The sequence below is a fragment of the Monodon monoceros genome, unplaced genomic scaffold, assembly GCF_005190385.1.
Source record: "Monodon monoceros isolate NGI ecotype Baffin Bay Population unplaced genomic scaffold, NGI_Narwhal_1 Super_Scaffold_7, whole genome shotgun sequence".
NCBI classification, from domain to species: domain Eukaryota; kingdom Metazoa; phylum Chordata; class Mammalia; order Artiodactyla; family Monodontidae; genus Monodon; species Monodon monoceros.
In genome coordinates, this window is record NW_021703784.1 from 71,807,377 (window position 1) to 71,835,128 (window position 27,752).

Below are 27,752 nucleotides of genomic sequence, written 5' to 3' on the forward strand. Positions count from 1 at the left end.
CTTCTTACTCTTTCTTCACTTGCTTCAGACTCATCGTCAGTTAGCTTTTGAATTCCAGACTAAGATTTTGAAAGAAATACTCCAACAAAAAATGAACTGTATTTTTGTTATAGTGATTCTGCTGCATGGATTACAAGCACTCTATCTGCATGCTTGGATAAACTCCATCAAAAGCACATTATCCTCCTACTTCTGTGGCCAGCTGCCTAATTGTATCTGCTGTAACCACACGCTGTTGGAACATGATACCAATGAAGAACAGAAATGATAAATTACTCCCTGCAGGTGATAGTGATAATGATAATTTTTAATTTCCTTCTTCATCATAAGGTGTAGTCTGATCTTATTTCATTGACTGCATCCTGTTACATACACACATGATATGTCCACTTTAAAGAAGTACTCATCACACCAAAATACATGAGAAAGTAATTCGTTTTTATTCCATGTCATTGTTCTTCAAATGAGCATGTATAAAACGAACTGCATCTACCTTTGTATGTATGGGATAAAAAAGCAAAACGTGGCTTAAAACAGATTTTCAAATGATTCAATTTACAAATGCTGTGAGTTATGTTTTTCCTTTTTGTGAAATCCACAAAGCAGAAACAAAACAGCTCATTGTGAAACTCTGTTCTAATACTTAGGAATATTTAAGATGCACAATAAAGCTACATGTCTGTATTATTTTCCTGTGCACTTCAAAGTAATTATGGAAGATTCTCACCAAATTACAAGTGTGATCAAACTATCCCAGAAATTTACTGTATATTTTTCTTTCATTCTGTTTCCTTCTGTCGTCACCACTATTGTTCGTAATTACCACTCATTCTTTCTCTCAGTCTAAGTGACTTTTATAACTAAAATTTTTCTGACTGTGGTGTGTGGTGTAAGTCAGTGAAATTTTATTTATTTCATTGTGACCTTGCCTTTGCAGATTAACCCAGCTCTATAGATAATTGATTTCAATGCTTATTTTTCTCCTTAGCATTCCCTTTGCCCCTGACTAGAGATATGTATGGAACAAAAGGGACATTTATTCTGTGGTCAGGCCTTCAAACCTATCTGATCTTTTTCAAGCACATGTCAAGTTGTGCTGCAGTTATTTATTACCATTGCCAATTAGTCATTTTCAATTTCCTGTGGTGGTTGTTTATTCTTGTATTTGAATGACTTCCACAGACAGAGTGTAAGTTCATTGAAATTAACATTTAAAACACCTAGAGATAGCCTGTCAAAGTGATGGTAACAAGGAGGTGAAACTATAATTGAAAAATAGTTGTATGTTTATATTCTGCAGCAAAATGAATAGTTTTGTCCCCAAATCAGCTGACATATTTGATTGTTTATAATGGCCTTGCAGAAATAAAAACACTGATCATAGTTCCACTAGTTTATATGACTATGTTTCAAGTTTAAGGTTTTTTCCTCTTTTTTTCTAATATCTATTTTAATTATCAAGGATCATTTATACAGGGGGGGGAAAAAAAGGAAGCGCTTTCCCTAACGTGGCATTTTAGTCCTTGCTTGTGTTTGAGAGTAAATACCATTTTAAGCCCAGAAAATCCCTTTGGTTTTTCAGAGCAAGCATCTTCCACTTTCTCAGTTAAGTGAATGCTACCTCTCTGATGAGTACATTATCTGCATGTAATTTTAAATCTCAGCTGATTTTCTTTCTGACTTCTCCTCATGCTTCTGATTAATATTTGCTATGGAACTGATTTTAATACTACCCTCAACCAAACATCATTAGGAGGGTAAATCTGCATGAGGAGTTGGATATACTATAACGCACTTCAGAGGGAACTATAAAATAGCTGTCGTTCATTTTTATTTCTTATTTATTTGTCTTCAGGCTTATAAACTGTTTTTTGGTTACCCCCAAACTACTCAATATTTCACTGTAGTTTTGGGTATCTGGGCAAGCGTTAATTTCTTTTTTGATTTTTAACTAAATTTCATAGATAGTTGGATTTGGGGATTGGAAGACAGTTCTAAAATATCTTTGTATTCTCAAATCTTTTTATCTTTATTTTTTAATTTTGTTGTAAACTTGTGTATCAGCTTCTCCTCTTTGTTAAGACCTTCTTAATATAGACCTTCTTCTATAATTCTGCAGTGTTCTACTATATTAACATTACCAGTCTGTTTTTTATCAGAGTTAAATATATGACATATCACTTAGTGTATTTTATATATATTTGAGACTCACATCACATTTTCTGATAATGTTGTAAGAGCTTTTTTTAAACCTGAATTTGTTGTTTTCACAAAAGGTTTTATTAGCTAACTAGGTTTTTTTTTCCCCTCCGCCTTCTTTTTTGGTAACAGAGTATAAGGAATACATAAAAACATATGTATAACTTAAAGAATAGTTATAAGGTAACTAACTCTCTCCCCATGAAACCCACTTACTAAAATCTTTGAAAAAATCATCTTAATGTTTTCATATAGTTTCCATAGTTTTTATTGCTGTTACTATTCTGTTTACACCTTTTCTCCTTTACCTGCTACTTTCCCTTAATTTGCTTTTGCTAATCTCTTGAGAAGAAAAATAGTTATTGAAAATGTTCTTTTTGTAGAATTACTAGTTGGGGAAAACTTGTCATTCTTTTTCTTCAAATTCATTTAGTTCCTACTATATATTAGACATTGCCCTAACCCTTGGGGTGCAGAGACGAGTGATTTTTGAGAGTCATTAAGGGAAATGTACAAAGGTAATAGTTGAATTGAATGCCTCTCTATGCAATACTATAGATTATTTAACTCAAGTATTATTAAAAATAACTTATCACAAAAGTTGTTCATATTTATGGGAAATGTAAATTATATATAAGCATAAAGAATATTAATATTCCAAATCTATCATCCACTTTCAATAGCTTGGTGAAATCTTTCCATATAGATGTATATATTCACATTTGTGTAACACAGAATAAGTGCCCATAATAAATATATATTATTCTTTTCACCTAATAGTATATCACAACTATTTTTCCAAATCAGTAAATATTTGTCTACAGGATTACTTTTCATGGCCAAATGGTATTCTATTATTTGTAGATTTTATGCTTTATTAACTGATCACCTGTTGAAAATGTGGGCTAAAATTGACATGTTTAAGTCTTTGCAAGCATACTTAATTTTTGGAAGTTTTTAATTACTGGATCAATGAGTATGTACATTGTATGAAATCTTAGTTGTGTGCATGAAAACAGAAAAGTACACAAATCATAAGTATAGTTTGGTAAAATTGCACAAAGTGATTACCCCGCCATATACCCAGCATTCAACTTAAGAAACAGAGTATTACAAGCAACCCAGGAGCCTATCACATAACCCCTTCCAGTTTTTACCGGTATTGCAAGGATAACTACTATTCTGACTTGTAACACTAAATTAGTTTTGCTGTCTTTGAATTTCCTGTATATGAATTGAATCATATTGTGTGTACTATTTTGTGTCTGACTTCTTTTTAGTACAAATGTTTTATCTTTTAATGTGTATTACTTAATTCCCCTAGAAAGGTTATTTCAGTTTACTTTCACAGCATGAATGCTCCTTTCCCCACTAATGTAGATATCATCATTTAAAAAATCCTTTCCTCAACGTGATCAAGGAAAATTGTATCATGTTGTCTTAATTTACTTATTTTTTTCTAAGTAGGTGAAACAGTTTCTTTAGCATGTTTATTAATCATTTGATTTTTCTTTTGTAAATTTCCTGCTTTTCTGTTGTTAGTTTCTTTTGACGTATTGCTTTCTTTTTTTTTTTTTTTTTTTTTTTTTTTTTGCGGTACGCGGGCCTCTCACTGTTGTGCCTTTCCCGTTGCGGAGCACAGGCTCCAGCCACTCTGCGGCATGTGGGATCTTCCCGGACCGGGGCACGAACCCGTGTCCCCTGCATCAGCAGGCGGACTCTCAACCACTGCGCCACCAGGGAAGCCCTGACGTATTGCTTTCTTATTAATTTGTAGTAGCTTAATGTACAAAGGACAGTGAGCCTTTGTTACCTATATTGTAAATACTCTCAGATCTGTTATTCATCTTTTAATTTTGATACTACAATTTAAATTTTTCTTTATTAAGTTTCTGCTTTGCTTATGATACTTAAAAATAAACCTTCTTTATTTCCAGATTTTATAAACACTTGTATATACTGGTGGGATTTCATTCTTCCTCCCTCCTACCCCTCCACCCCCTACACTGATCTTTGTGCATACATGTGCATACATTGAAAACCCCACCAGATGATGTTATAATTTTTGCATTAAAAAATCATAGGTATCTTAAAGGAATTCAGAGGGGAAACATAGTGTTTTATATTTACCCAACGATTTTATCGTTCTTCTCTCATTTTTGATGTTTCAGGTTTCCTTCCAGTATTATTGCCCATCAGCCTGAAGAACTTCCTTTAAAATGTCTTCTAAAAAGCCTGTTGGCAATGGATTCTCTTAATATTCCTTCACTTGAAAATTCATTTATTTGATCTTCATTCCTAAAGGATGTTTTTCCTGGATATAGAATTTTGAAAGGTTTTTTTTTGTTTGTTTGTTTGTTTTGTTCCAATATCTTTTTCTTTTCCATCTGGACCTCCTATTACATGTATGTTAGTTCCACAGGTCCCTGAGTCTCTGGGCATTTTATTTCAATCTTTTCCCCTTGTTTTTTAAAATTAGATAATTTCTTTTGATCTAACTTCACATTCACTGACCTTGTCCTCCTCTATCATCTCCATTCCGCAATTCAGCAATTCAGCCCAGGAAGTTTTTTGTTTCAGTTATTGTGTTTTTCAGTTCTGAAATTTCCATTTGGTTCTCTTTTCATAGTTTCTATTTCTCTTCTGAGAATTCCTATCTTTTGATTCATTTCAGTGTGTTTATTTTACGTCATTGCTATTAACTTATACCAGCATAGTTATTTGCTTTAAGTCTTTGTCTGATAGTACCAGCATCTGGATCATCTCAGCATTGGCATCTGTTGATTGTCTTTTCTCTTGAGAGTTGGTTACATTTTCCTGGACTTTGTATGTTGAGTAATAATGGATTGTATCCTGGATATTTTGGACTCTTAGTTGGGTTATAATCATCTGGGCAGTGTTGATGTTCGTTGTTAACAGGCAGTCCATCCAAAGTCAAGATATAAGTTCTGTCAGCAGTGTCTTGGCAGACAATGGTTCAAATCTCATTTCCATTCCTGAAGAGTTTGCTATACTGTTTTGGGTCTCTCCTGCACATACACAGTTTAGGGATTGGTCTGAGACTTATACAGGTTTTTCAGTTTGACAGAATTATATAGTATTTTGATTCTCTCTTGGTATCTAAAGTATAATGAACCTCAAGGTTAAATATTGAATTTGGAGAGGAGTTGAGGAAGATGGCAGAAGAGTAAGACGCGGAGATCACGTTCCTCCCCACAGATACATCAGAAATACATCTACACGTGGAACTGCTCCTATAGAACACCCACAACGCTGGCAGAAGACCTCAGACCTCCCAAAAGGCAAGAAACTCCCCACGTACCTGGGTAGGGCAAAAGAAAAAAGAAAAAACAGAGACAAAGAATATGGACGGGACCGGCACCAGTGGGAGGGAGCTGTGAAGGAGGAAAGGTTTCCACATACTAGAAGACCCTTCACTGTCGGAGACAGGAGGCGGGCGGGGAGGGGGGGGGGAAAGCTTCGGAGCCACGCAGGAGAGCGCAGTAACAGGGGTGCGGAGTACAAAGCGGAGAGATTCCCGCACAGAGGATCGGTGCCGACCAGCACTCACCAGCCCGAGAGGCTTGTCTGCTCACCCGCCGGGGCGGGCGGGGGCTGGGAGCTGAGGCTCGGGCTTCGGTCGGATCCCAGGGAGAGGACTGGGGTGGGCTGCGTGAACACAGCCTGAAGGGGGCTAGTGCGCCACAGCTACCCGGGACGGAGTCCGGGAAAAAGTCTGGACCTGCCGAAGAGGCAGGAGACTTTTTCTTGCCTCTTTGTTTACTGGTGCACGAGGAGAGGGGATTAAGAGCGCTGCTTAAAGGAGCTCCAGAAACGGCCGCGAGCCGATCAGCGCGGACCCCAGAGACGGGCATGAGACGCTAAGGCTGCTGCTGCCGCCACCAAGAAGCCTGTGTGCGAGCACAGGTCACTATCCGCACCTCCCCTCCCGGGAACCTGTGCAGCCCGCCACGGCCAGGGTCCCGTGAGCCAGGGACAACTTCCCCAGGAGAACGCACGGCGCGCCTCAGCCTGGTGCAACGTCACGGCGGCCGCTGACGCCGCAGGCTCGCCCCGCATCCGTACCCCTCCCTTCCCCCGGCCTGAGTGAGCCACATCCCCCGAATCAGCTGCTCCTTTTAACCCCGTCCTGTCTGAGCAAAGAACAGACGCCCTCAGGCGACCTACACGCAGAGGCGGGTCCAAATCCAAAGCTGAGCCCCTGGGAGCTGTGAGAACAAAGAAGAGAAAGGGAAATCTCTCCCAGCAGCCTCGGGAGCAGCGGATTAAATCTCCACAGTCAACTTGATGTACCCTGCATCTGTGGAATACATGAATAGACAACGAATCATCCCAAATTGAGGAGGTGGACTTTGGGAGCAACGATATATATATATATATATGTTTATATATATTTATATATATTTTTTTTTCCCCTTTTCCTCTTTTTGTGAGTATGTGTATGCTTCTGTGTGAGATTTTGTCTTTAAAGCTTTGCTTTCACCATTTGTCCTAGGGTTCTCTCCGTCCGATTTTTGTTGTTTTTTACTTAAAAAAATTTTTTTTCTTAATAATTATTTTTTATTTTAATAACATTATTTTATCTTTATTTTATTTTATCCTCTTTCTTTCTTTCTTTCTTTCTTTCTTTTCTTTCTTTCTGCTTTTCCTCCCTTTTATTCTGAGCCGTGTGGATGAAAGGCTCTTGGTGCTCCAGCCAGGCATCAGGGCTTTGCCACTGAGGTGGGAGAGTCAAGTTCAGGACACTGGTCCACAGGAGACCTCCCAGCTCCATGTAATATCAAACGGCGAAAATCTCCCAGAGATCTCCATCTCAACGCCAGGACCCAGCTTCACTCAACAACCAGGAAGCTACAGTGCTGGACACCCTATGCCAAACAACTAGCAAGACAGGAACACAGCCCCATACATTAGAGAGGCTGCCTAAAATCATAATAAGGCCACAGACACCCCAAAACACACCACCAGACATGGACCTGCCCACCATAAAGACAAGATCCAGCCTCATCCACCAAAACACAGGCACTAGTCCCCTCCACCAGGAAACCTACACAACCCACTGAACCAACCTTAGCCACTGGGGGCAGACACCAAAAACAACGGGAACTACGAACCTGCAGCCTGCAAAAAGGAGACCCAAACCCAGTAAAATAAGCAAAATGAGAAGACAGAAAAACACACACCAGATGAAGAAGCAAGATAAAAACCCACCAGACCTAACAAATGAAGAGGAAATAGGCAGTCTACCTGAAAAAGAATTCAGAATAATGATAGTAAAGATGATCCAAAATCTTGGAAATAGAATAGAGAAAATGCAAGAAACATTTAACAAGGACCTAGAAGAACTAAAGAGGAAACAAGCAACGATGAACAGCACAATAAATGAAATATTGAATTTGGTTTGGGCCCAATCCACATTAACCCTACGGATCAGTAAAACTCCACATTCTTAACAGAAGCAGGAAAGTACAGTAATTAGCTTTATAGTGATTTTTCAGTAATCAGTTTCCAGTTTTTAAGACTTTATAAGCTTTATTTAATGCCAGTTTTAAAATAGATTAAGTCAAGCCTGTCCCACTAGTGAAAGAAACAGGAATGGTATCGTTCAAATTTTAAACAAAAATAAGTGAAAATTATTTATTTGTTTGAACATGTTAATTTCTTCTAGAGGCCTTTTTGTAAACTGTTAACAGTAAACCTGAGAGTTACGTTGGAGTTTCTTCTTTGGGTATTTGCCTACACATACGTTTAATTTGAATAGTCTTGTTTTTATTTTCAGGAAAAAAAATACGTAATATTTTAAAATTTCATTTATCTCATCACAAAAATAATCATAGTACTTTGCTTTAAAACTGGATGAACAAGATCAGAAGAAATTAAATGAGCTGGCTTCATATAAAAGAGTACGTTTTAGTTATTTATTGCTGTGTTAGCAAACCACTCCAAAATTTAGCGCCTTGAAGTCAAAAATCATGTAGGTTTACTTGTCTGTGTTTCTGCAGTCTGGACTGGACTTACATACTAGTTCTGCTCCTAGGGTTTTTCATGCTGCTGCAGTTGTGTGGAGGTTTGACTCACATGGCAGCATCTCAGTGGAAGAGTCTGGTTGGGCGAGGGGCCGCATGAGCCTTTCTCCATGTAGATTCTCACCTTTCAGTGGTCCACCACGGTCATTTCTCTAATTTAACACATACTGAGTATTTGATTAGCCTTGTTGCCCTTATTATTATGTTGTTTCTGTGGGGAAAAGCCAAATTATATTACTTTATTTTTACTAGTATCGTGTTTTCCAGGAAAAATAGTGACCTACCATAAGTTTAAGAGTGTCTGATATTGGAAATGGTTTCTTATTTGCCATGGCTTAAGACTGTATAATCAATTGTTATGTAATTAGTTTAATAATTATTTATATTCCTTTGTTTTTAAACAGGCATTTGCTGGCTACTTCGATATATATTTTGAGAAGAATTGCCACAACAAGGTAAGTATCACGAGTTGTCTCATAAGAATTAATTATGTGAAATACATTGTATTTTATTTTTGTGCCCCAAGGTGTTTGATCATAAGCATTTTGCTGTTGTAAGCAGTTGGAGCTTGTATTAGATGTAGTAGATTAATGTACCATGATATTAAAAATCTTGTACTTCATTGGGTACTTTTGAACTCTACCAATGCAGGTCGTATTCTCTACGGGCCCCCAGAGTACCGAAACACACTGGAAACAAACAGTATTCCTATTGGAAAAGCCATTTTCAGTTAAAGCAGGTAAGAAATAAAAAGGGGGAAAATGTCTTATCCATTCTGAAGTAAACAATATTCATTCGTTCTACAACCACTTTTTCTATGCCCACTGTATTTGAAGCAATATGACATACTAAGATAAGTTCTTAGAGTTTACCATGTACATAAATTTTAGGTGGCATATTGTTTCATTAAAGAAGTAAGTTAAAGAAAACTCTTATTTAAATTTAATTTCTGCCAGTTAAAATATATGTGACATTATGTAGCTCTTATTTTGAGTACCACAAAATCAGAAAATTTTTCTTTAAGCAATAGCTAATACGTATTAAGTAGCAAATATAAATAAAAGAAAATGTTCTCATTTCCCAAGTGACCAAAGAGAAATATCACCAGAAGAAGTAAAGTGTAAATTAAAGAGAATGTCATTCAGTGGTTATTATATTCAAAATATATTTTTATTTGTCTAGAATGCTCTCCACTGTGTCCACCTCCTCAAATCTTACATAGTGTTTGAAGACTGATCCAATTCTACATTCATCTCATTGATTGTTCACTTACACGAGCACCTATAGTTCTTACATACCTACACATTTAACTCCAAAAGTTAGAATTTGATTATGGAATTTTTTTTTTAACTGCTTATTACATATAAGTCTTCTTGTCCCATCTTCACTGAAAGCCTTCTGACTGTAGGAAAACTGAATGTACAACAGCCTTCATTGTAAAGATATTCAACATCAAATTATTTGTGTCTCTCAAAAGCAACACTGAGCAAAAATTTGCAGAATGATTCCTACAATATATGTACACACACACATAGTAAAAGTAAGAAGCAACACTTAAGAATGGTAACCACTGAATTCATGGTAGTGGTTCACTTTAGGGAAGGATGGAAGTAGGATCAGGGAAGGCTACAAAGGGGGTTTAGTGCCATGTATCTGAACTATTTCTTTTAAAAACTGAAGGAACTGTGGCAGAATGTTAAGATTTGACAAAGCTGAGTAGAGGTCATTAAATCATTCTCTTTGTGTTTAAAATATTTCATAAAATTCTAATGTGGTTTTGATTTCACTGTTGAGACATAAAGGAATTTAGTAGATGCAAATAAACACTGTTAGAGTAAAGCAGCACCTTGTCATTTTTTTCACTTTGAGGTTGCAGTGCTATGGAAATAAAACCTTGATGGCGTGATTTTCTCTTTCTCTAGAAAGCTTGAGCACAGCAAAACTGAAATGAAGCCAACACATCCTCATTTCTGTTTCTTTGTTTTGTTTTTTGTTTAGCTCTGGTATTTGGATTGATTTTGGGAAAATTGAAAATACTGCTTTTTTCCCTCACTGTAACCATTTTGTTGTCTTAATGCTAAAATTTTAAAGGCATTACTAATTCTTTCATGTTTTAATATTGAGGGGGATTTAAGATAGCATTTGAATTTTCTCCTGCCTAATTACAACAAAGTGTTATTTGATGCCTAGTGAAATTTTGAAATCCTAAATATTCTTTACCCAGTAATCCTTACAGTAATTGATTCAGCTTTTTCAGAATACTGTGAAGAAGGTATATGATTCTAATGCTGCCCTCTGGCACCATCTACATTCTCTTTTTCTTTCATTGCCATTGTGTGTACTCATATTTAAATGGTAAGGCCAATAGGCTCCCCTAAAATAGCACAACCTGCGGAGAGTTTGAAAGAGAAATTTCAAAGTAAGGAAAATGTGGTCATTCTCAGTTACAAGAATTTTTTTTTACCCTGCTGTAGTAAGCCTTTGGTGGTAGTACTGATGAATAGAAGCCAGAAGCTCTGGGGCAGAGTATTGGGGTACACATTAGTCAGAAAAAGAGCTCTGGAGATCTCCGATACGCCCTTGAGTTTTAGATGAGTGCTAAGATGGTGTGTATGTGGGATGAAATGCCTTAGGTCAGGCAAAGCAGTTGGAGTAGTTGTGAACCACATATTTCCCAGCATTTACACAGGGCTGGGGTATTCAAATTTCATCAAGCTAGAGTGGAGCGTCTTTCTGGACTCTATTCAGTGGAGATCCCAGAAGGACCATAGTAGCGGGAATAAACTGTCACTTGAGTAAAGGCAACTCTGGATGCTCCTTAACAAAGCTTAAAAACAAGTCTTAAGAGGAAAAACTGAACTGCATGTAACCTTAATAGCAACAAAGGAGAACAATAATATCAGATGTTCAATGACATAAAATTCAACATGGGCCAGCATTCAATCAAACATTGAATGCAGGAAAATACCAGTCAGTAGAAACAAACCCAGAAATGATAGAATTAGCACACAAGCATGTTGAAATATATTATAACTACTTTTATATGAACATAGGAAAATATGAGAAGATATTTACAATCCAAATAGTACTTCTAGAGATGGAAATTACAACATCTGAAGTGAAAATGTCATTTGATGGAGTTAACGGCAGGAAAGATCAGAGAACGTAAAGATACAGCAATAAAATGTATCCAAAAAGAAGCACAGAGAGGGGGGAAAAAGATTTTTTTAAAAAATTAATGTATCCTCAGTAACCTGTGGGAAAATATGCAGCATTCAACCTTAAATATAATAGTAGAAGTCCATGGAAGAATCAGGGGCAGAAAACATAATGGATAAAATTTTCTTATATTTGATAAAAACTATAACTCACAGATTGAAGAAATTGAGTGAACTCCAAGAAATTGAGTGAGCTCCAAGAAGGATCAACACAAAGAAGACAACCCCAAGACACATCATAAACAAATTGCTGGTATGCAGTGATAATTAAAAAAAAGAAAAAAACTTTAACCAGAGAAAAAGAAAACATATAGAGAGGAGCAGACCAACAATACAAAATATATTAAAGTAAGCTCTTCAAGTGGAAAGAAAATATCACCAAAATTTTCAATATTTAGAAAATTCCACTCTAAACGAAGGAGTGGAAAATGCCAGAAATGGTAAATGTGTGTGAGTACAAAGAAAAGCCTTTAGTTTCTCACCTTTTAATTTCCTAAAAGATAATTGACTATTTAAAGCAAAAATAATAATGCATTGTGTGTTTTAAAACATATGGAGACATAAAATATATGGCAATGATTTTAAAAAGAAATTAATTAGAAAATGGAAATATATTGTAAAGTCCTTACACTTAGATGAAGCAATTTAATGGTGAACTGATGAATTAAGTATGTACATTGTAAACCCCAGAGCAACAGCTAAAAATTTTTAAATTAAACCACAAAATATAGCTAATAAGCTAGTAGTGGAGATAAAATAGAATCCTGAAAAGACTATTCAAGAGAAGATAGGAACATAAACAGATGGATAAATAGAAAACAAAAGGTATGATGGTAGACTTAAATTCAAACATATTGATAATTATATTAAATATGAATGGTCTGTACATCCAGATGATGGAATTTCATTCAGTGCTAAAAAGAAATGAGTTATGAGCCCGTGAAAAGACATGGAGGAATCTTAAACACATCTTACTAAGTGAAAGAAGCCAATCTGAAAAGGCTATACACTGTGTGATATGTGATAATGACATTCTAGAAAAAGCAAAACTATGGAGATAATAAAAAGATCAGTGGTTGCCAGGGGCAGGGGATACAAATAAGCAGAACACAGAAGGTTTTAGGGCAGTGAAGATACTCTCTATGATATTATAATTAGGATATATGTCATTTACATGTGTCAAAACTCGTAGAATATGTAACACCAAGAGTGAACCCTAAGGTAAACTACAGAATTTTGGTGATTATGATGTATCATCAATGTGGGCGCATCCTTGGTTAAAAAAAAGTACCATTCCAATGAGTGATGTTGATAGTGGGGGAGGCTGTGCATGTGTGGGGGCCGGGGGATATGAGAAGTCTCTGTACCTTCCTCTCAGTTTTGTTGTAAACATAAACCTGCTTTAAAAAGTTAAGTCTTTTAAAAAATGTTAATAGCCTAAACATGCCAATTAAAAGGCAGAAATAAACAGAATAAAAGCAAGAACTAACTAAATGCTGTTTACGGGAAACACACTTAATATAAAGACAGTAATTCCGGTTGCCAGTGACGTAAGTGCATTCATCCCATCTGTCTCACTGAATGCAGCTTTAAAACCAGAACGCATGGAACAGCTCTTTGAAATCTCTGAAAAGTACATAATAGCAGATAAATTGGAGAAGATGACCAGAATTTGAATTACCACTGAACTGGTGGTAAATTTGTGATTAGTTTTCCTTCAGTATCCCCTAGCCTGGACTCCAGACAGCCTGAAACTCAGAAGAGGGCCTCAGCACAGACAGGAAGAGCTCCCAAAGGAGCCCTCTGATTCTAGCTTGAGGAGTGGGGAAAGGGTCTCCTAATGCTTAGAGAGAGTGGGGGGAAATCCCCATTTTTCTTTTCTATGTTTCTTCTCTGTTCTGCCATATCACAGCCCGCAAGTAATCCTACAGTGGTGGCAGCAGTAACAGTGGCAGCAGTAGGGACCTGCATACCCATAGGTAAATGAGTGGGTGTGGCTGTGTTCCAATTAAATTTTATTTACAAAATCAGCAGCCAGACTCAAAAGCCTTCCATAAAACAAATCTCCAGGCACATTGCTTCATTGCAAATTCTCCCAACGACTTAAAGGGAGAAATAACACCAGTTCTACATAGTCTCTTCCAGAAAATAGAAGAGAGCTAATTTTATGAGGGCAGTATTATCTTGATACCAAAAATTAGACAAAGGTAGTACAAGAAAATTAAACTGCAGACCAGTGTCCCTCATGAATACAGATGTAGAAATCCTCAACAAAATAGTAGCAAATTGAATCCAGCATACATGTATAAGAAGAAAACACACCATGACCAAGTGCATTTTATTCCAGGAATGCAAGGCTAATTCAACATTTTAAAATCTTATAATGCAGTCCGCCATGCTAACAGTCTAAAGAAGAAAAGCCACATGATCATATCAGTGGATGCAGAAAAAACATTTGACAAAATTCAATATTCCTTCATGACAAGTACAGCAAACTAGAAATAAAAGAGAACTTCCTCAACCTGACAATAGGCATCCATACAGTCTGTAGCTAGCATCATACTGAATAGAGAAGGACTAAATGCTTTCTCCCTAAGTTTGAGATAAGGCAAGGATGTCCAGTCTCACCCCTCCTACACTTCTATATTGGAAGTCTTAGCCAGTGCAATAAGAAATGAAAAAGAATTAAAAGCCATTGGAAAGGAAGAAATAAAGCTGTTGTTATTTATAGATAATGTGTACGTAGAAAATTCTAAGAAATCTACCCCAAAAAACTACAGAACTAGTAAGTGAATTTAGCAAGGTTGAAATTGACAGGCTGATTCTAAAATTTATACCAAATGCAATGAGAAGCATATTGGAATTACTATACTATGTGAATTCTAAACCTACTTAAAAATTACATTAGCCCAGGCAGTATAATACTGGCATATAAAAAGTAGATATATAGATTAATATAACAATAGGAAATCCAGAGTCTCAGTTTTGTATAGTCAATTAAATTTTTCCAAAGGGCCAATGTAAATTCAATGGGAAAAGGATAGTCTTTTCAAAAAATGGTGTTAGAATGACTGAATATTCATAAAGGAAAAGAGTGAATCTCAGTTTTTATCTGACACCAAATACATAAAAACCAATTTTAAATGGATGATAGACCTAAATATAAAAGCTTGAAACTGTAAAACTTCTAGACGATAACATAAGAATCTTGAGACTTGAGGTAGGCAAAAGTTTATGAGAGTGAGATATTACTAAAACTCATTGAACTGCACATTTTACATGTTACAGTTTTATTGTATATAAATTACACGTTAATAAAGTTAATTTTTTAAAAACCCACACTGGACCGTCAGGATATCCAGGATAAAATCCAGACCTTGCCTTGGCCCTTTACAGTCAGACCATTTTTCATCATTTCCAACCCCACCCTGTCACAGCCCCACATAAGCCCATCATATGCTCCAGCTCTACTGCTCATTTTTTAGCTAACTTTCCTGTCTTTTCTTCGTTGCTTTTATCTAAGGTATTCTTCTACCTAGGAAACTGTTTTTACCTCTTTCACTTGATGAATTCCACTTTTCCCTTTATGACCCAGCTTATTTCTATAAATCTTTCCTCTTTGTCCTTAGAAGGTTAACTGCTCTGTTCTTTGTTCTTCCAGATCAATTCATGCATACATCTGTGTTAGAACATACCAGTGTGCTGTGGTAAAGGGTTCTAATAGAAGATGAGTTGTTTGCCTCTCTCACTTCTTTTTTATCTGATGTAGTATTTGGCATATTAGAAATATCCTGCTGAACGAATGAATAAGTACAGTAATATGTGTTGTCATTGAAATTAATTTCCTCTCATCACTGTGGGTGACACACGCCAAGGGCATTTATCTAGCTCCTGTATTTGGTTGCCCCATTTTGTCAGCTCTGATGTTCTCAGAAGTTTCGACATGGCTAAAGAGAGTTCTCTGTTGTTGAGTTAAAAAGTAGTTTTTGACTCTGTATGGCATGTAAAATTTTTAGATAAAATTAAATAAAGCCAGAAGTATAATCAGGACAATTTGCTGTGTATGTACCACTAATTTTACTGTCCAGAAAGTAATATGACAAGATTTTTTTAACAAATAAAATACTGTATACATAGCTGTACAGTTATTCTTCCGTGTGTGTGTGTGTGTGTGTGTGTGTGTGTGTGTGTGTGTATGTTAATATCTTCAGTAATGATAAATCTTTTTTTGGGAATGGTAAATCTACCGTTGGGGGTAGACTGGATTTTTGGAAAGCAAGAAAAGACAGTGTGAATAGGGAATTTCTCAGTCTAAGAATTTTACATTTGGCCAGAAGCACAAGGGAACTATAAAATGATGAGCCTAGTTTGTTTTTGCTTCATTTTGGGTTTTTGTTGTTGTTGCTGTTTTCACAGCCTAGTTCTAACAATAGTTCCAAAAGAAGTACTCTACAACATTTGAGAACTTCCTGCATTGTGGGAGTTAAGAGACCAGACTTCCAGGATGAATACTTTTAAAGGATTTAAAAAACACTTACTTTAAATTCAGGATTTTTTTAAATTTGTTTTCCTTTCAAAATAATGTACAATTTTATTGTAAAAGCTTATGTGGCAGTATTTATTTTAAAAATTCAGATCTTTTTCTTGTGATTTGGCTTTGAAAAATATTATTAAAATCAGGCTGTTTAGTTCTCTTTCTCTATTATTAGTAAGGTCTTATGTGATGGAGAATCCATTTCTTTTTTTTTCTTTCTTTCACTTTTTAACTCTAAGCTTTAATAGTGATAATAATGATTTTTTAATTTATCCCCCTTGTGGGGAAATGAAATTTTATTGGTCTGGAAGAAACTTAATTTTAAAAAACGACTAGGACAGAATTGAAATGAAATCAATTTTGTTCTTGATTGAACTGCACCGCTGCTTTGTGGTATACTAATAGCCGTCTGCCGATGATAGAAACAAAGTGATATAGCACAGTTCCATAGAGAGTGTCCTATTCAGCTCTCACCACAGTATACACACTTAACAGCATCAGTCATTTTATATCTATTTGACACTGATTAATTACTCTGATCTATTCTGGTATTATAGCCACTGACTTGGTACTTTAGTCAGGCTTGAACAATTGAAGTGAATGCAGCAGTGTGAACTATGTATTTATTACTGTGACCCTTCGTGCTATTTAATTAACATAAATAAGTGCTGTTTGCACCCCCGTTTTGAAATTACGGTTATTACAGAAATAGTTATTTTACTGGTATTTCATTTTAAGACATGAAAATTACAGCATCAGCTTATAAGACAATGTTATAACTTTTTTAAAAAAATAAATTTATTTGTTTATTTTTGGCTGCGTTGGGTCTTCGTTGCTGTGCGCAGGCTTTCTCTAGTTGCGGCGAGCAGGGGCTACTCTTTGTTGGGGTGCACGGGCTTCTCATTGTGGTGACTTCTCTCGTTGCGAAGCACGGACTCTAGGCACTTGGGCTTCAGTAGTTGTGGCTCGCGGGCTCTAGAGCGCATGCTCAGTAGTTGTGGCACACGGGCTTAGTTGCTCCGCAGCATGTGGGATCTTCACGGACCATGGATCGAACCTGTGTCCCCTGCATTGGCAGGCGGATTCCCAACCACTGCGCCACCAGGAAAGTCCCTTAATGTTACAACTTTTTAATTATTCAGGTATTTTAATTTAACATTGGTGCTTAAAATTTTTTCTTTTGTGAAAATTTAACAAAATTATCCACTGCCAGTTCATCTTGAGTTGGGCTGTATTTTAAATTAAGGGGTACAAAGACCACTTAAATATATTCTTTAAAGTTGAAATGCAGAATTAGATAACCTGCTTTATAGGCACCAGGGAACATTTCCATTTTGACCCTACACTAAGGATTGAATAGGGTAGTTACAAACTAGCCAACTTAACATTTTTTTTAACATGTCTAAAGCAACTTAAGGAGCAGCAACCATTAGGGCACATACACTAAAAAGAAATATTTGCAACAAAACCTCATATACATCAACAAGAAAATCCCTAAAGGTAAATGCTCAGAGGATTTCTTTTTAGATGGTGGTTAAACATTTGAAATATTAATAATACCCATCACTACTGATAATCACTGAATTGCAAATCAAAGCAGATTCTGGTTGTTGTTTATCTAAATAACAAAGATGTGTTTTTATCATTTTCTTTCATTCTTTTTCTGTTGTTGCTTGGTTTCTAATAACGCTCAATATTGATGAAGATGGCAGGAGTGTAAAACTGGAACACACTTTATTCCTTTTTTTAAAAAGTATTCCACTTCTCATAATCCATCCTAAGGAATCGAGTGAAAATTTACTTTTTTAAAAAATCTTTGCTATTCTAAGCAGTGAAAGTAACGTTGTAATTTGATTTTCTTTAAAGTATCTTTATAGAATTTTTTCATTTTTGTATAAACAAATCTTCAACCTTTTCCTTTTGGTTTCTGACTTTGGTTCCATACTAAAAAATTTTGTATTCCTATATTTACACATTTCTCTTGACTCCTTTCCTCAGTGAGTTAAAATGCCCCGTTTACCATGTACTGAATCTCCATAATGGATCTTTTGGTTTCTCTACTATATTCTATTTATCTATGAATTTATTCCTAAGCCACCACATTTTAAAAACAGCTTTATTTTATATCTACATACAGAAAAAATGCACACATTTTAGGGCTTCCCTGGTGGCGCAGTGGTTAAGAATCCGCCTGCCAATGCAGGGGACACGGGTGCGAGCCCTGGTCCGGGAAGTTCCCACATGCCGCAGAGCAACTAAGCCCGTGCGCCACAACTACTGAGCCTGCGCTCTAGAGCCCGTGAGCCACAGCTACTGAAGCCCGCGTGCCTAGAGCCCGTGCTCTGCAACAAGAGAAGCCACCTCAATGAGAAGCCCAGGCACCACAACGAAGAGTAGCCCCCTCATCGCAACTAGAGAAAGCCCACGTGGCAACGAAGACCCAACGCAGCACCCCCCAAAAAAATGTCCTCCTTCTAGAACTTGCAGTCTCTTAGAAAAAAAAAAAATTCACACATTTTAATTGTACAGTTTAATGAATTTTGACAAATGTATACCCCACACTAGTTAAGACATAGAATATTTATATCACTCTAAAAAGTTTCCTTGTTGATCCCCTCTGCAGGCAGTCATCCCCACTAGAGTTGGTCATCCCCAGCTTCAATTTCCAGACCAGGAGAACCCCTGATCTGCTCTCTATCACTGTGTATTAGTATTACTAATAGTTAAGGCATTAGTATTCTTTTAGAATTTTATATCAAAGTTACTATACAGAATATACTCCAGTTTCTTTGCTTTTAGCATATTTTAAAAATTCATCTGTGTATCAGTAGTTTGTTCCTTTTTATTGCCAAGTAGTATTCCTTTGTATGGACTTATTGTAATTTACATATGCATCCACTTGCTGCTAGACTTTTGGATCGTTTTCATTTAGGCGCCATTATGGATAAAATAGCTATGGACATTCATGTAAAAGTTTTTGTGTGGGCATATGTTTTCATTTCTCCTGGGCAGATACCTAGGAGTGGGATTATTGAGTCTTATGGTAAATATATACTTAACTTTACAGGAAACTGGCATACTTCTTCGCAGTGACTGTGCTTATTCAACATTCCTACCACTGTTGACGGTTCATTTGCTCCACATCTTTGTCAACACTTATATAAAAGGGCAGTCATTTTAAGTCATTCTATTACATGTATATGTAGTGACAGCTGTGTTTTTAATTTGCATTTGCCTTATGACTAATGATGTTGAGCATCTTCTCATATGTTTATTGATCATTTGTACATCTTTTTTTGGTGAGGTTTCTTTTAAAATATTTTGCTCAATTTTTGATTGGGTTGTCATCTTATTGAGTCATAAGGATCTTTATATATATGCATACGAGTTCTTTGTCAGATGTATGTGGTGCTAATATTTTTATTCCAATTCCTAGTTTGTCTTTTCATTTTCTTAAGGTCTTTTGAAGTCTGTGCTTTTGTGTCCTAATTAAGAAATCTTTGCTATCTTAACATCAAATTTTTTCCTTTATGGTTCCTCTAAAAATGTTATAATTTTGTCAATACATCTAGGCCTATAATCTATTTCACGTTGATTTTAAAAATAATAGTTCATCTTTTCCCAAATGTGTATTAGGTTGTCTCATCATCATTTCTTGAAAAGACTATGCTTTTCTCATTTAATTATCCTGGCTCTTTTGTCAAAAATTAATTGACCATATATGCGTAAGTCCATTCCTGAGCTTTATTTGTTCCATTAATCTGTGTCTTTTCTTATGCCAGTAAGACACCTTCTTTGTAAGGTGATATAAGTCCTACTTTATTCTTTTTCAAAATTGTTTTCACTATTCTAGATCCCTTAAATTCCATATAAATTTAAAAATCAACTTATTAATTTCTGGCAAAAAAAAAATCCTACTAGGATTTTGATAGGGATTGTGTTGAATCCATAGATTGCTCTGGGGAGAACTGACTTCTTAACAGTACTCTCATCCACAAGCAAAATGTATCTCCCCATTTACTTAGATCATCCTTAGCAGTGTTTCATAGTTTGATGTAACTAAATGTTACACATATGTTGTTATATTTATCTCAAGTATTGCATGCTTTTTCAATGCTATTGTAAATGCTATTGTGGTTTTTTTATTACAATTTGTAATTCTTCATTGCTCACATGTAAAAATGCAATTAATTTTTTATATTGATCTTATATCCTGAGATTGCTAATCCTTTCAGTTCTAGTAGCTTTTTTTTTTTTGAATATTGCTTAAGGATTTTCTATTTGTTAAGACCATATAGTCTGCAAATAAAGACTGTTTTACTTTTTTTCCCCCAGTCTGTATATTTTTTTCTTCCCCCACATCTTAATGCTGTGACTAGGACATCCAACAGAATACTAATTAGAGGTGGTCAGAATGAGCATCCTTACCTCAGTCCCAGTCTTAGGAAGAAAGCATTCAGTTTTTCACCATTAATAATGATGTTATCTATAGTTTCTCATAGATTTTCTTTATCGGGTTGAAGAAGATTCCTTCTATTCCTAGCTTGCTGAAAGTTGTTAGAAATTAATTTTGTCACAATTTTACTCAAATAAAAAAAGAAATTAATTTTGTCAGATGCTTTTTCTACATTTGCGTGAGACAATCATGATTTTTCTCTTTTGTTCAAAGGATTTTTTTTATTTCTTACGCAGCAGGTTTTTATTAGTTATCTATTTTATACATATTAGTGTATGTTCAAAGGATTTTTGAATCTTTTTTCATGAGTGATATTTACCTGTAGTTTTCTTCTAATAAATTTATCTTCTTTTACACTAATATGTATAAAATGGATAACTAATAAGAACCTGCTATATAAAAAAATAAATAAAATTCTAAAATTCAAAACAAAAAAAGTTATTTTAGTATCGGGATAATGCTGCCCTCAAAAGATGAGTTATGGAGTATTCCCTCCTTTATTTTTTGTACATTTGGTATTACTTTTCCTTAAATATTTGATAGAATTCCCCAACGAAGACCTTTGGGTCTGTCTTCTTTGTTTTCTAATATAAGCATTTCAAGTTATCAGTTTTTCCTCTAGGCACTGTTTTAGCTATCGGCCACCTGTTTTTACATGTTGTGTTTCATAATCATTCAAATCGAAATGCTGTCTAATTTTCTTTTAGATTTTTATTTTGATTTATGGAATATTTAGAAGTCTGTTTAATTTCTAAATATTTTGGGCTTTTTCAAGTATCTTTCTGTTACTGATTTTTTATTTCATTCAGTTTTCGTCAGAGAACATATTCTGTATGATGTCTATATGTTTAAATGTATTAAGATTTGTTTTATGAACCAGTGTATGATCCATCTTGGTTCTATAGATGTCAGCCAGGTCAGGTTGGTTAATAATGTTCAGGTCTTCCATATTCTTTCTGATTTTCTGTCTAGTTGTTATTATTATCAACAAAGGAGAGGCGAACTTTGCAATGATGATTGTGGATATGTCTGTTTCTTCTTATGGTTCTGTCAGGTTTGCGTCATGCATTTTGAAGCTCTGTAATTATATGCACACAGAAGCTTATGATGTCTCATTTATGAATTGAACAACTTATCAATTCGAAATGTCTTTATCTCTGGTTATTTTTTTTTTCCTTTAGTCAACTTCGTGTGAAAGTAATATAGCCATTCCAGCCTCTTTTTTTTTTGTGATAACGCGGGCCTCTCACTGTTGTGGCCTCTCTCGTTGCGGAGCACAGGCTCCGAATGCGCAGGCTCAGCGGCCATGGCTCACGGGCCCAGCCGCTCCGCGGCATGTGGATCTTCCCAGACCGGGGTACGAACCCGTGTTCCCTGCATTGGCAGGCGGACTCTCAACCACTGCGCCACCAGGGAAGCCCTCCAGCCTCTTTTTGATTAATGTTTATGTAGACTATCCCTCTCCTTACTATTACTTTTAACCTGTGACTTTATATTTTATTATTTCATTTTATCTCCTCCCTTGACTAATTAGCTATACACTTGGGTTTGTTTCTATAATGGTTGCTCTAGAGTTTCAAACATGCACCTGAAGCTTATCACAGACTGGCATCAAATGATGTCATACCACTACATTTGTAGTTTTGACTCTTAAAACAATACTCTTCTGTTTACCCTCTCAGATCCTTTGTGCTATATATATATATTTTTTTGCGGTACTCGGGCCTCCCACTGCCGTGGCCCCTCCCGTTGCAGAGCACAGGCTCCGGATGTGCAGGCCCAGCGGCCACAGCTCACGGACCCAGCCGCTCCACGGCATGCGGGATCTTCCCGGACCGGGACACGAACCCGCGTCCCCTGCATCGGCAGGCGGACTCCCAACCACTGCGCCATCAGGGAAGCCCCTTTGTGCTATTTTTATAAAAACATTTCACTTCCCCAAATGTTTTAAATCCCACAATACAGTGTTACTATTTTTGCTTTAAACAATTATCTATTAAATAAATTTTAAAAAGGAAAAAACATTTACCACATACTTACTATTTTCTAGCACTGTATTCCTTTGTGTAGATCCAGGTTTCTTTTTGGTGTCATTTTCCTGCTGTCTGAAGAACTTCCTTTAACATTTCTTGTAGTGCAGGCCTCCTGGAAAAGAATTTCTTGCTTTTGTTTCTTTGAAAAAAGAATTTTTTTCTTATTTTTCATTTATTAAGGATTTTTGCTGGATATAGAATTTTTAACAGGTTTTCTTTCATCACTTCAAAGATGTGTCCAGCTGATGAAAATTTTGAGATCACTCTTTTCTATCTTCCCTTATATGTAATATGTCTTTTTTTCTCTGAATATTTTACAGATTATTCTTTTTATCACTGGTTTTCAGGAAGTTAAGATGTGCCTTGATGTGTTTTTGTTATTCTTGTAACTTTTTTTTTCCTGCTTATAGGCCTCAATTTGCAGCGCTTTAAAAATCTATCCATTTTAAAATGGATGTCAAACACTGGAAGCATTATTTTGCTGAATGTTTGGATTTTGGTTACTTTCTTTTAAAAAGTATGTGAAGTTTGCTTTGGCAGGCAATTAAGTTATTTAAAGATTACCTTGATCTTTACAAAAAATGTTTTAAAGCTTTGTTAGAGAGCAGTGGTGTGGCCTTTACTCTTTGGGTAGTGTAATGCTAAAGCGTAATCTGGTGTCTCTAGTGAATCATCATAAGTGTTCAGCAGGTTCCTTCTATTCTGGCTGCTTGGAACTCAGACCTCCCAGCCTGTGTGAGCTCTGGGAATTGTTCGGCTAATTGCTCCCTAGGAGTTGTTCTTTGCTCAAAATCATGAAATTTTACCATACACAAACAGAGATCAGTATTTAGTTAAAGTCTCAAGAGAACTCAGTGAAGATTTATGGAACTCTTTCCCTGAAAATAACATTTGAAATTAGTTGTACCTCTTTTTTCCCCCGTAATAGTAGTACATCTGTATTCTTAATTTCTGTTTTATGTCATATTGCATTGTGTAGAACATTCAAGAATAATGTTAAATAATGCAGTGATAGTGGTATTTTTGCTGTGTTCTCACTTTAATCTAAATGCTGCTGTGTTTTCTTTTTATCATATTTGCTCTCAGATTTTGATAAATATTCTCTCAATAAAGAAAATTACACTTCTTACGTAGATGAGAGACTTTTTCTATGACTAGATGAAGTTTATTAGTAAAGGCCCATTTATCATTATATGGTAATTTGAGCATGTGTATGTCCTAAAATCCTGCAGTTTCCATCCTAGAGAAACTATTGTCTTATGGACACAACAGACATATATAACAGTAATCATAGCAGCATTATTTGTAATAAAAAAAACTAGAAATAATTTAATGGAAGAACAAATAAATAGCAGTCTATTAATACAGGATACATCTCTGTGAAGTGGAACTATTTTGAATAGGTAATGGTAACAAGAAATTAGAATCATGGTTACCATTGGAGGTTGGAGAAGTGATGTGATTGGATTGGAGGGACATAATACGGGGTTTCAGTGGTTTGTGTAAGATTCCAGCCTGATGTTGGGTCTGTGGAGATCATTTCATTATTTTTATATCTCAAGTATACATTATCTGTCTTTTCATACATAGGAACTACTGTAGAGAAGCAACTAAATTAAGTAATTTACACTAAGACACATTGCTTATAAATAGGAAGGAATTAACAAGCCACTAATTTGTAAAATTCAACACTTGTTAATTTGTGTTGATAATTCAGTAACAGTAATTTAAACCTAATAACCAAGTTGGTAATTACTCTTTTCTGTCATATACTTATAAAACCAATAGCAGTTTATCATAGAGCAGCTACTCATTTCCAATTTTAGTATCAGTAAATGATAAGTTCAGGATATGACTGTTGGTATAAAATAACAATTTTTAAATGTTGGTAAAAAATAGAAACAAGAAAATATTGCCTATATATTCAAAAATGGAAAATCTCTTAGATTTGTTGAAGATACTTATGACTTCTTCCCTAGGTTAATGTCTTAATGGTCAAGAAAACATGTATTATAGCTTATTAAAGTTATAGAATAAAAATTATTATATAAAATTTAATATTAGTAAAATTTTTATAAAGTGGCTAAATGTTTTTACAAATAATGTCATAGAATAGTAAAATTTTGACTGTCTCATGTCCATTAAAATGTATTAAAACTATAATAATCAATTTTCAGGTAGAGATAGGGAGGTACTAGACTGTAGTTGACGAACATGGGCTCTGGAATCAAAACTGCCCTGCTTAACATCCTGGTTCTTCCCTAACTGGTGGTATGACCTTGGGCAAATTGCTTAGCCTTCCTGAACCTTGTTTCTCATCCGTAAAGTGAGGGAAACGTACTTAACCTCACAGAGATACTTTGTAATCATTAAGTGAGATAAATGACATAAAGGCTTTAGAATAGGGCTAGCACAAAATAAATGTTAAATAAATATTAGCAATTATTGTCTAATAATTAACCTGAACTTTCTACAAAGTTTGTAGAACTACCTCACAGGTAATCTTTGTCAGGCTATTGATGAGCTTGGCGTGTGATGTAGTTTTTTTTTCATTTTCTTAGTAATATAGAGGAATAGGTCAGATACAGAAGCCAAAGAAAGCCAGATGTACGTATTAACGTAACACCCACACGTAAAATCACTGTTATATTAGGTTACATAGACTGCATCTTGGGCCACATTATTTTTTCCATTACTCTAATTCCTTAATTTTGTATTAAACTATATAAGCCTTGCCTTCTTTACAGGCTGTGTAGAATGTATCAGTAATGGAATCTTTATACTCTGAAGTATAACTATGAGGTGGTTCTGCTGTGTTTTGCTGTGTTATTTCACTATCATATTGAAAAGCATTCAGATTCTTTAGCCCTTAATGTGGGGGATTTGATTTGCAGCGTTTTTTAAAATAAGATATTGATTCAGTATTTTGATGGTTTTATATAGATTCCACAATCATTTTATATGGAGCCTCACTGTATCCATCCAGATTTTCAAAGCTATACCTGATAGTATTTGCTGTGATTTTACTCTTATTAAAGCAAGGAATGGTGATCAGTTACAACTTAACAATCTTGTTTTTATTTTTAAATGGCTGTTGGTAAATAAATGAAAAAACTTAAAATGAGAAGTATCTATAATCAGAAAAGCACATAGATATAATTCCATTTTGGAGTGAAACAAAATTTGGAGCATACAGGGTAAGTTTTTAGGGAATCATTCTTTGCCTTGTATTTTTTGTGTTCATTCTTTTACCTGTGTAAGCTCTGTTTTACGTTTACGGTGTGAGTACCTTAAAGGCCAACAGCCTTGTCATGTGCCTCTATAAAATACACATGTAAATTTTCGCAGCTGTAATTTTCATTTCCCCAAAATGCCATTCACCAAGGGCTCTCTATATGTGTTTTCTCTTCCTTAAAAGCTGCTCCATGTACACTCGTTAAGGTAACCTTGACTTTAGTCCTCAGATAATTCATCCATTAATTCTTGTGAAGCTTTGCCTTTTACTGCCTTCTGACGATCCCCAATCCTCACCTCCAGCACACTTTAGACACATACCTGTTGTATAATTGTTAATGTAGCTATTTCGCTTCACCCTTGACCATGAACTCTTTGAGGGCAGGGGCCATGTCTTTTTTTTTTATGCCCAGGACGCACCATAAGGGCTCATATTGAGGAGTCCAATAACACAGCCCCCAACCCTGCAGTGACCACTGTAGTTTTGCTTACTCTTTCACAAGCATTTGACACTTGTGCTGCGTAAGTTAGATCTGTTTTGTTCAAAAATTAAACGTAAAATTGCCCTAAAAAATTTTAAGTTAAAAAAAAATTAGTGAAACATTTCACACCAAAAAAGAGCAATACTAGGTCTACTCTTACTTTTCTGCTACACTGTATTCCTTGAATTCTGAAACACTCTTTTTACCTTTCTTCTATAGGTGAAGCCTTGAAAGGAAAGATCACAGTGCACAAGAATAAGAAAGATCCACGGTCTCTCATTGTGACCCTCACATTGGATAATTCAACTCAAACTTATGGTCTCCAGTGAAAAGGCCACAAAAGCACTACTTTGCAGTTTTTGTTGTAGGGGAGGGGTGGAGAGGGAGGGGAGGGAGGGTTTTATGTGAGCACATGGATGATGGGTCCTTTCCTGAGCCTCCTCAGTAGGAGAGAAGAAGCATGGCAGGAATCTGAGGATGCAGCTAAGGAGGGCACTGCCTGATCCTGGTGATCCACCGCCATAATCACATTCTTGGAAGTCTGGTCAGTGAGATTTAACCAAATGTAACCCCTACATTGAGTTTGCCTGTATTGAAAGTCATTTAAATTGGCCTAAATTTGGAACAGAGATAGTCTTTTGTTGTTTTAAATAAGTTTCTTACTATAAATTTTAAATACTGGTAATTGATTAGTTATTTGGATGTTGTTTTATTAAACTAGTAACTGTGTACAAGGTATTACATATTGCAGATTTCCTTTCTGAGGAGTAGTTTTAATTGTATTTGCTAGAATATCAGGCTATAATACATTAAAAGAGCAAGCATAAGGGACTAAAATATGGAAACAAGACCACACGAATTGTATTTGAAGACAGCTTAGTTGATTGCCACATAATTCTGTTCTCATTTTTTAGCTTCTTCTCTCTTTGCAAATATTCTTGAGTCATATAGTTTTCTAGTATTGCCCAGGAAATCTAGTTTCAATGCATTTACCCTAGGTTTCATAAAAGTTTTTAAAGATTGGGATAAAAATGTACTTATTTACTAATACTTTTTTCAAACTAGATTTATGTGCAATTTAAACATGTAACTGTTAATATACTTATATCACTCTATACAATTGTGTCATTTACAATTATTGAGTCAGTTTGAAGCGCAGAACAGAAAACATTCAATTAAATGTATACAACAACTATTAGCATTATAAAGTGACATTTCAATATATTAAAGCCTTTTATAAAATCAGAAGCATTTAAAACAAGTCTTAACAAAGGAATCATTTTTAAGATAACGGAAATTTTAAGGAGAAGTGGGTCACATGCTTCTTTTCAGTTCACCAGCTGGTTCTTTTTCAAAACAAGACACACACAAGGCAGCATAGTTAAGTGTTGAGAAGCATGAGCTCTGGAGCCAGTTCAGGCCTTGGCTGCAGCTCTTACTTCCTGTGTAATCTTAGGTTCCTTAACCTCTCTCCCCCTCCGTGAATGTTGCCAATTCATAAACTGATACATTTCAACTGTTGATACTTAGATCAGTGCCTGGCACATAG

At 35.6% G+C, this 27,752-nt stretch overlaps 1 protein-coding gene across 2 annotated transcripts in view; it reads left to right on the forward strand.

Moving 5' to 3' along the window:
* PRMT3 (protein arginine methyltransferase 3) overlaps positions 1-27,390 on the forward strand; it is a 136,805-nt gene extending 109,415 nt beyond the window's left edge. For both annotated transcript variants that reach the window (XM_029208431.1, XM_029208433.1), the window contains 3 exons: positions 8,651-8,701; positions 8,898-8,985; positions 26,423-27,390. In XM_029208431.1, coding sequence (XP_029064264.1) covers positions 8,651-8,701; positions 8,898-8,985; positions 26,423-26,532 — 249 coding nt within the window. In that variant the 3' untranslated portion in view covers positions 26,533-27,390. The remainder of the gene's footprint in view (positions 1-8,650; positions 8,702-8,897; positions 8,986-26,422) is intronic.
* The last annotated feature ends 362 nt before the right edge of the window (positions 27,391-27,752 follow it).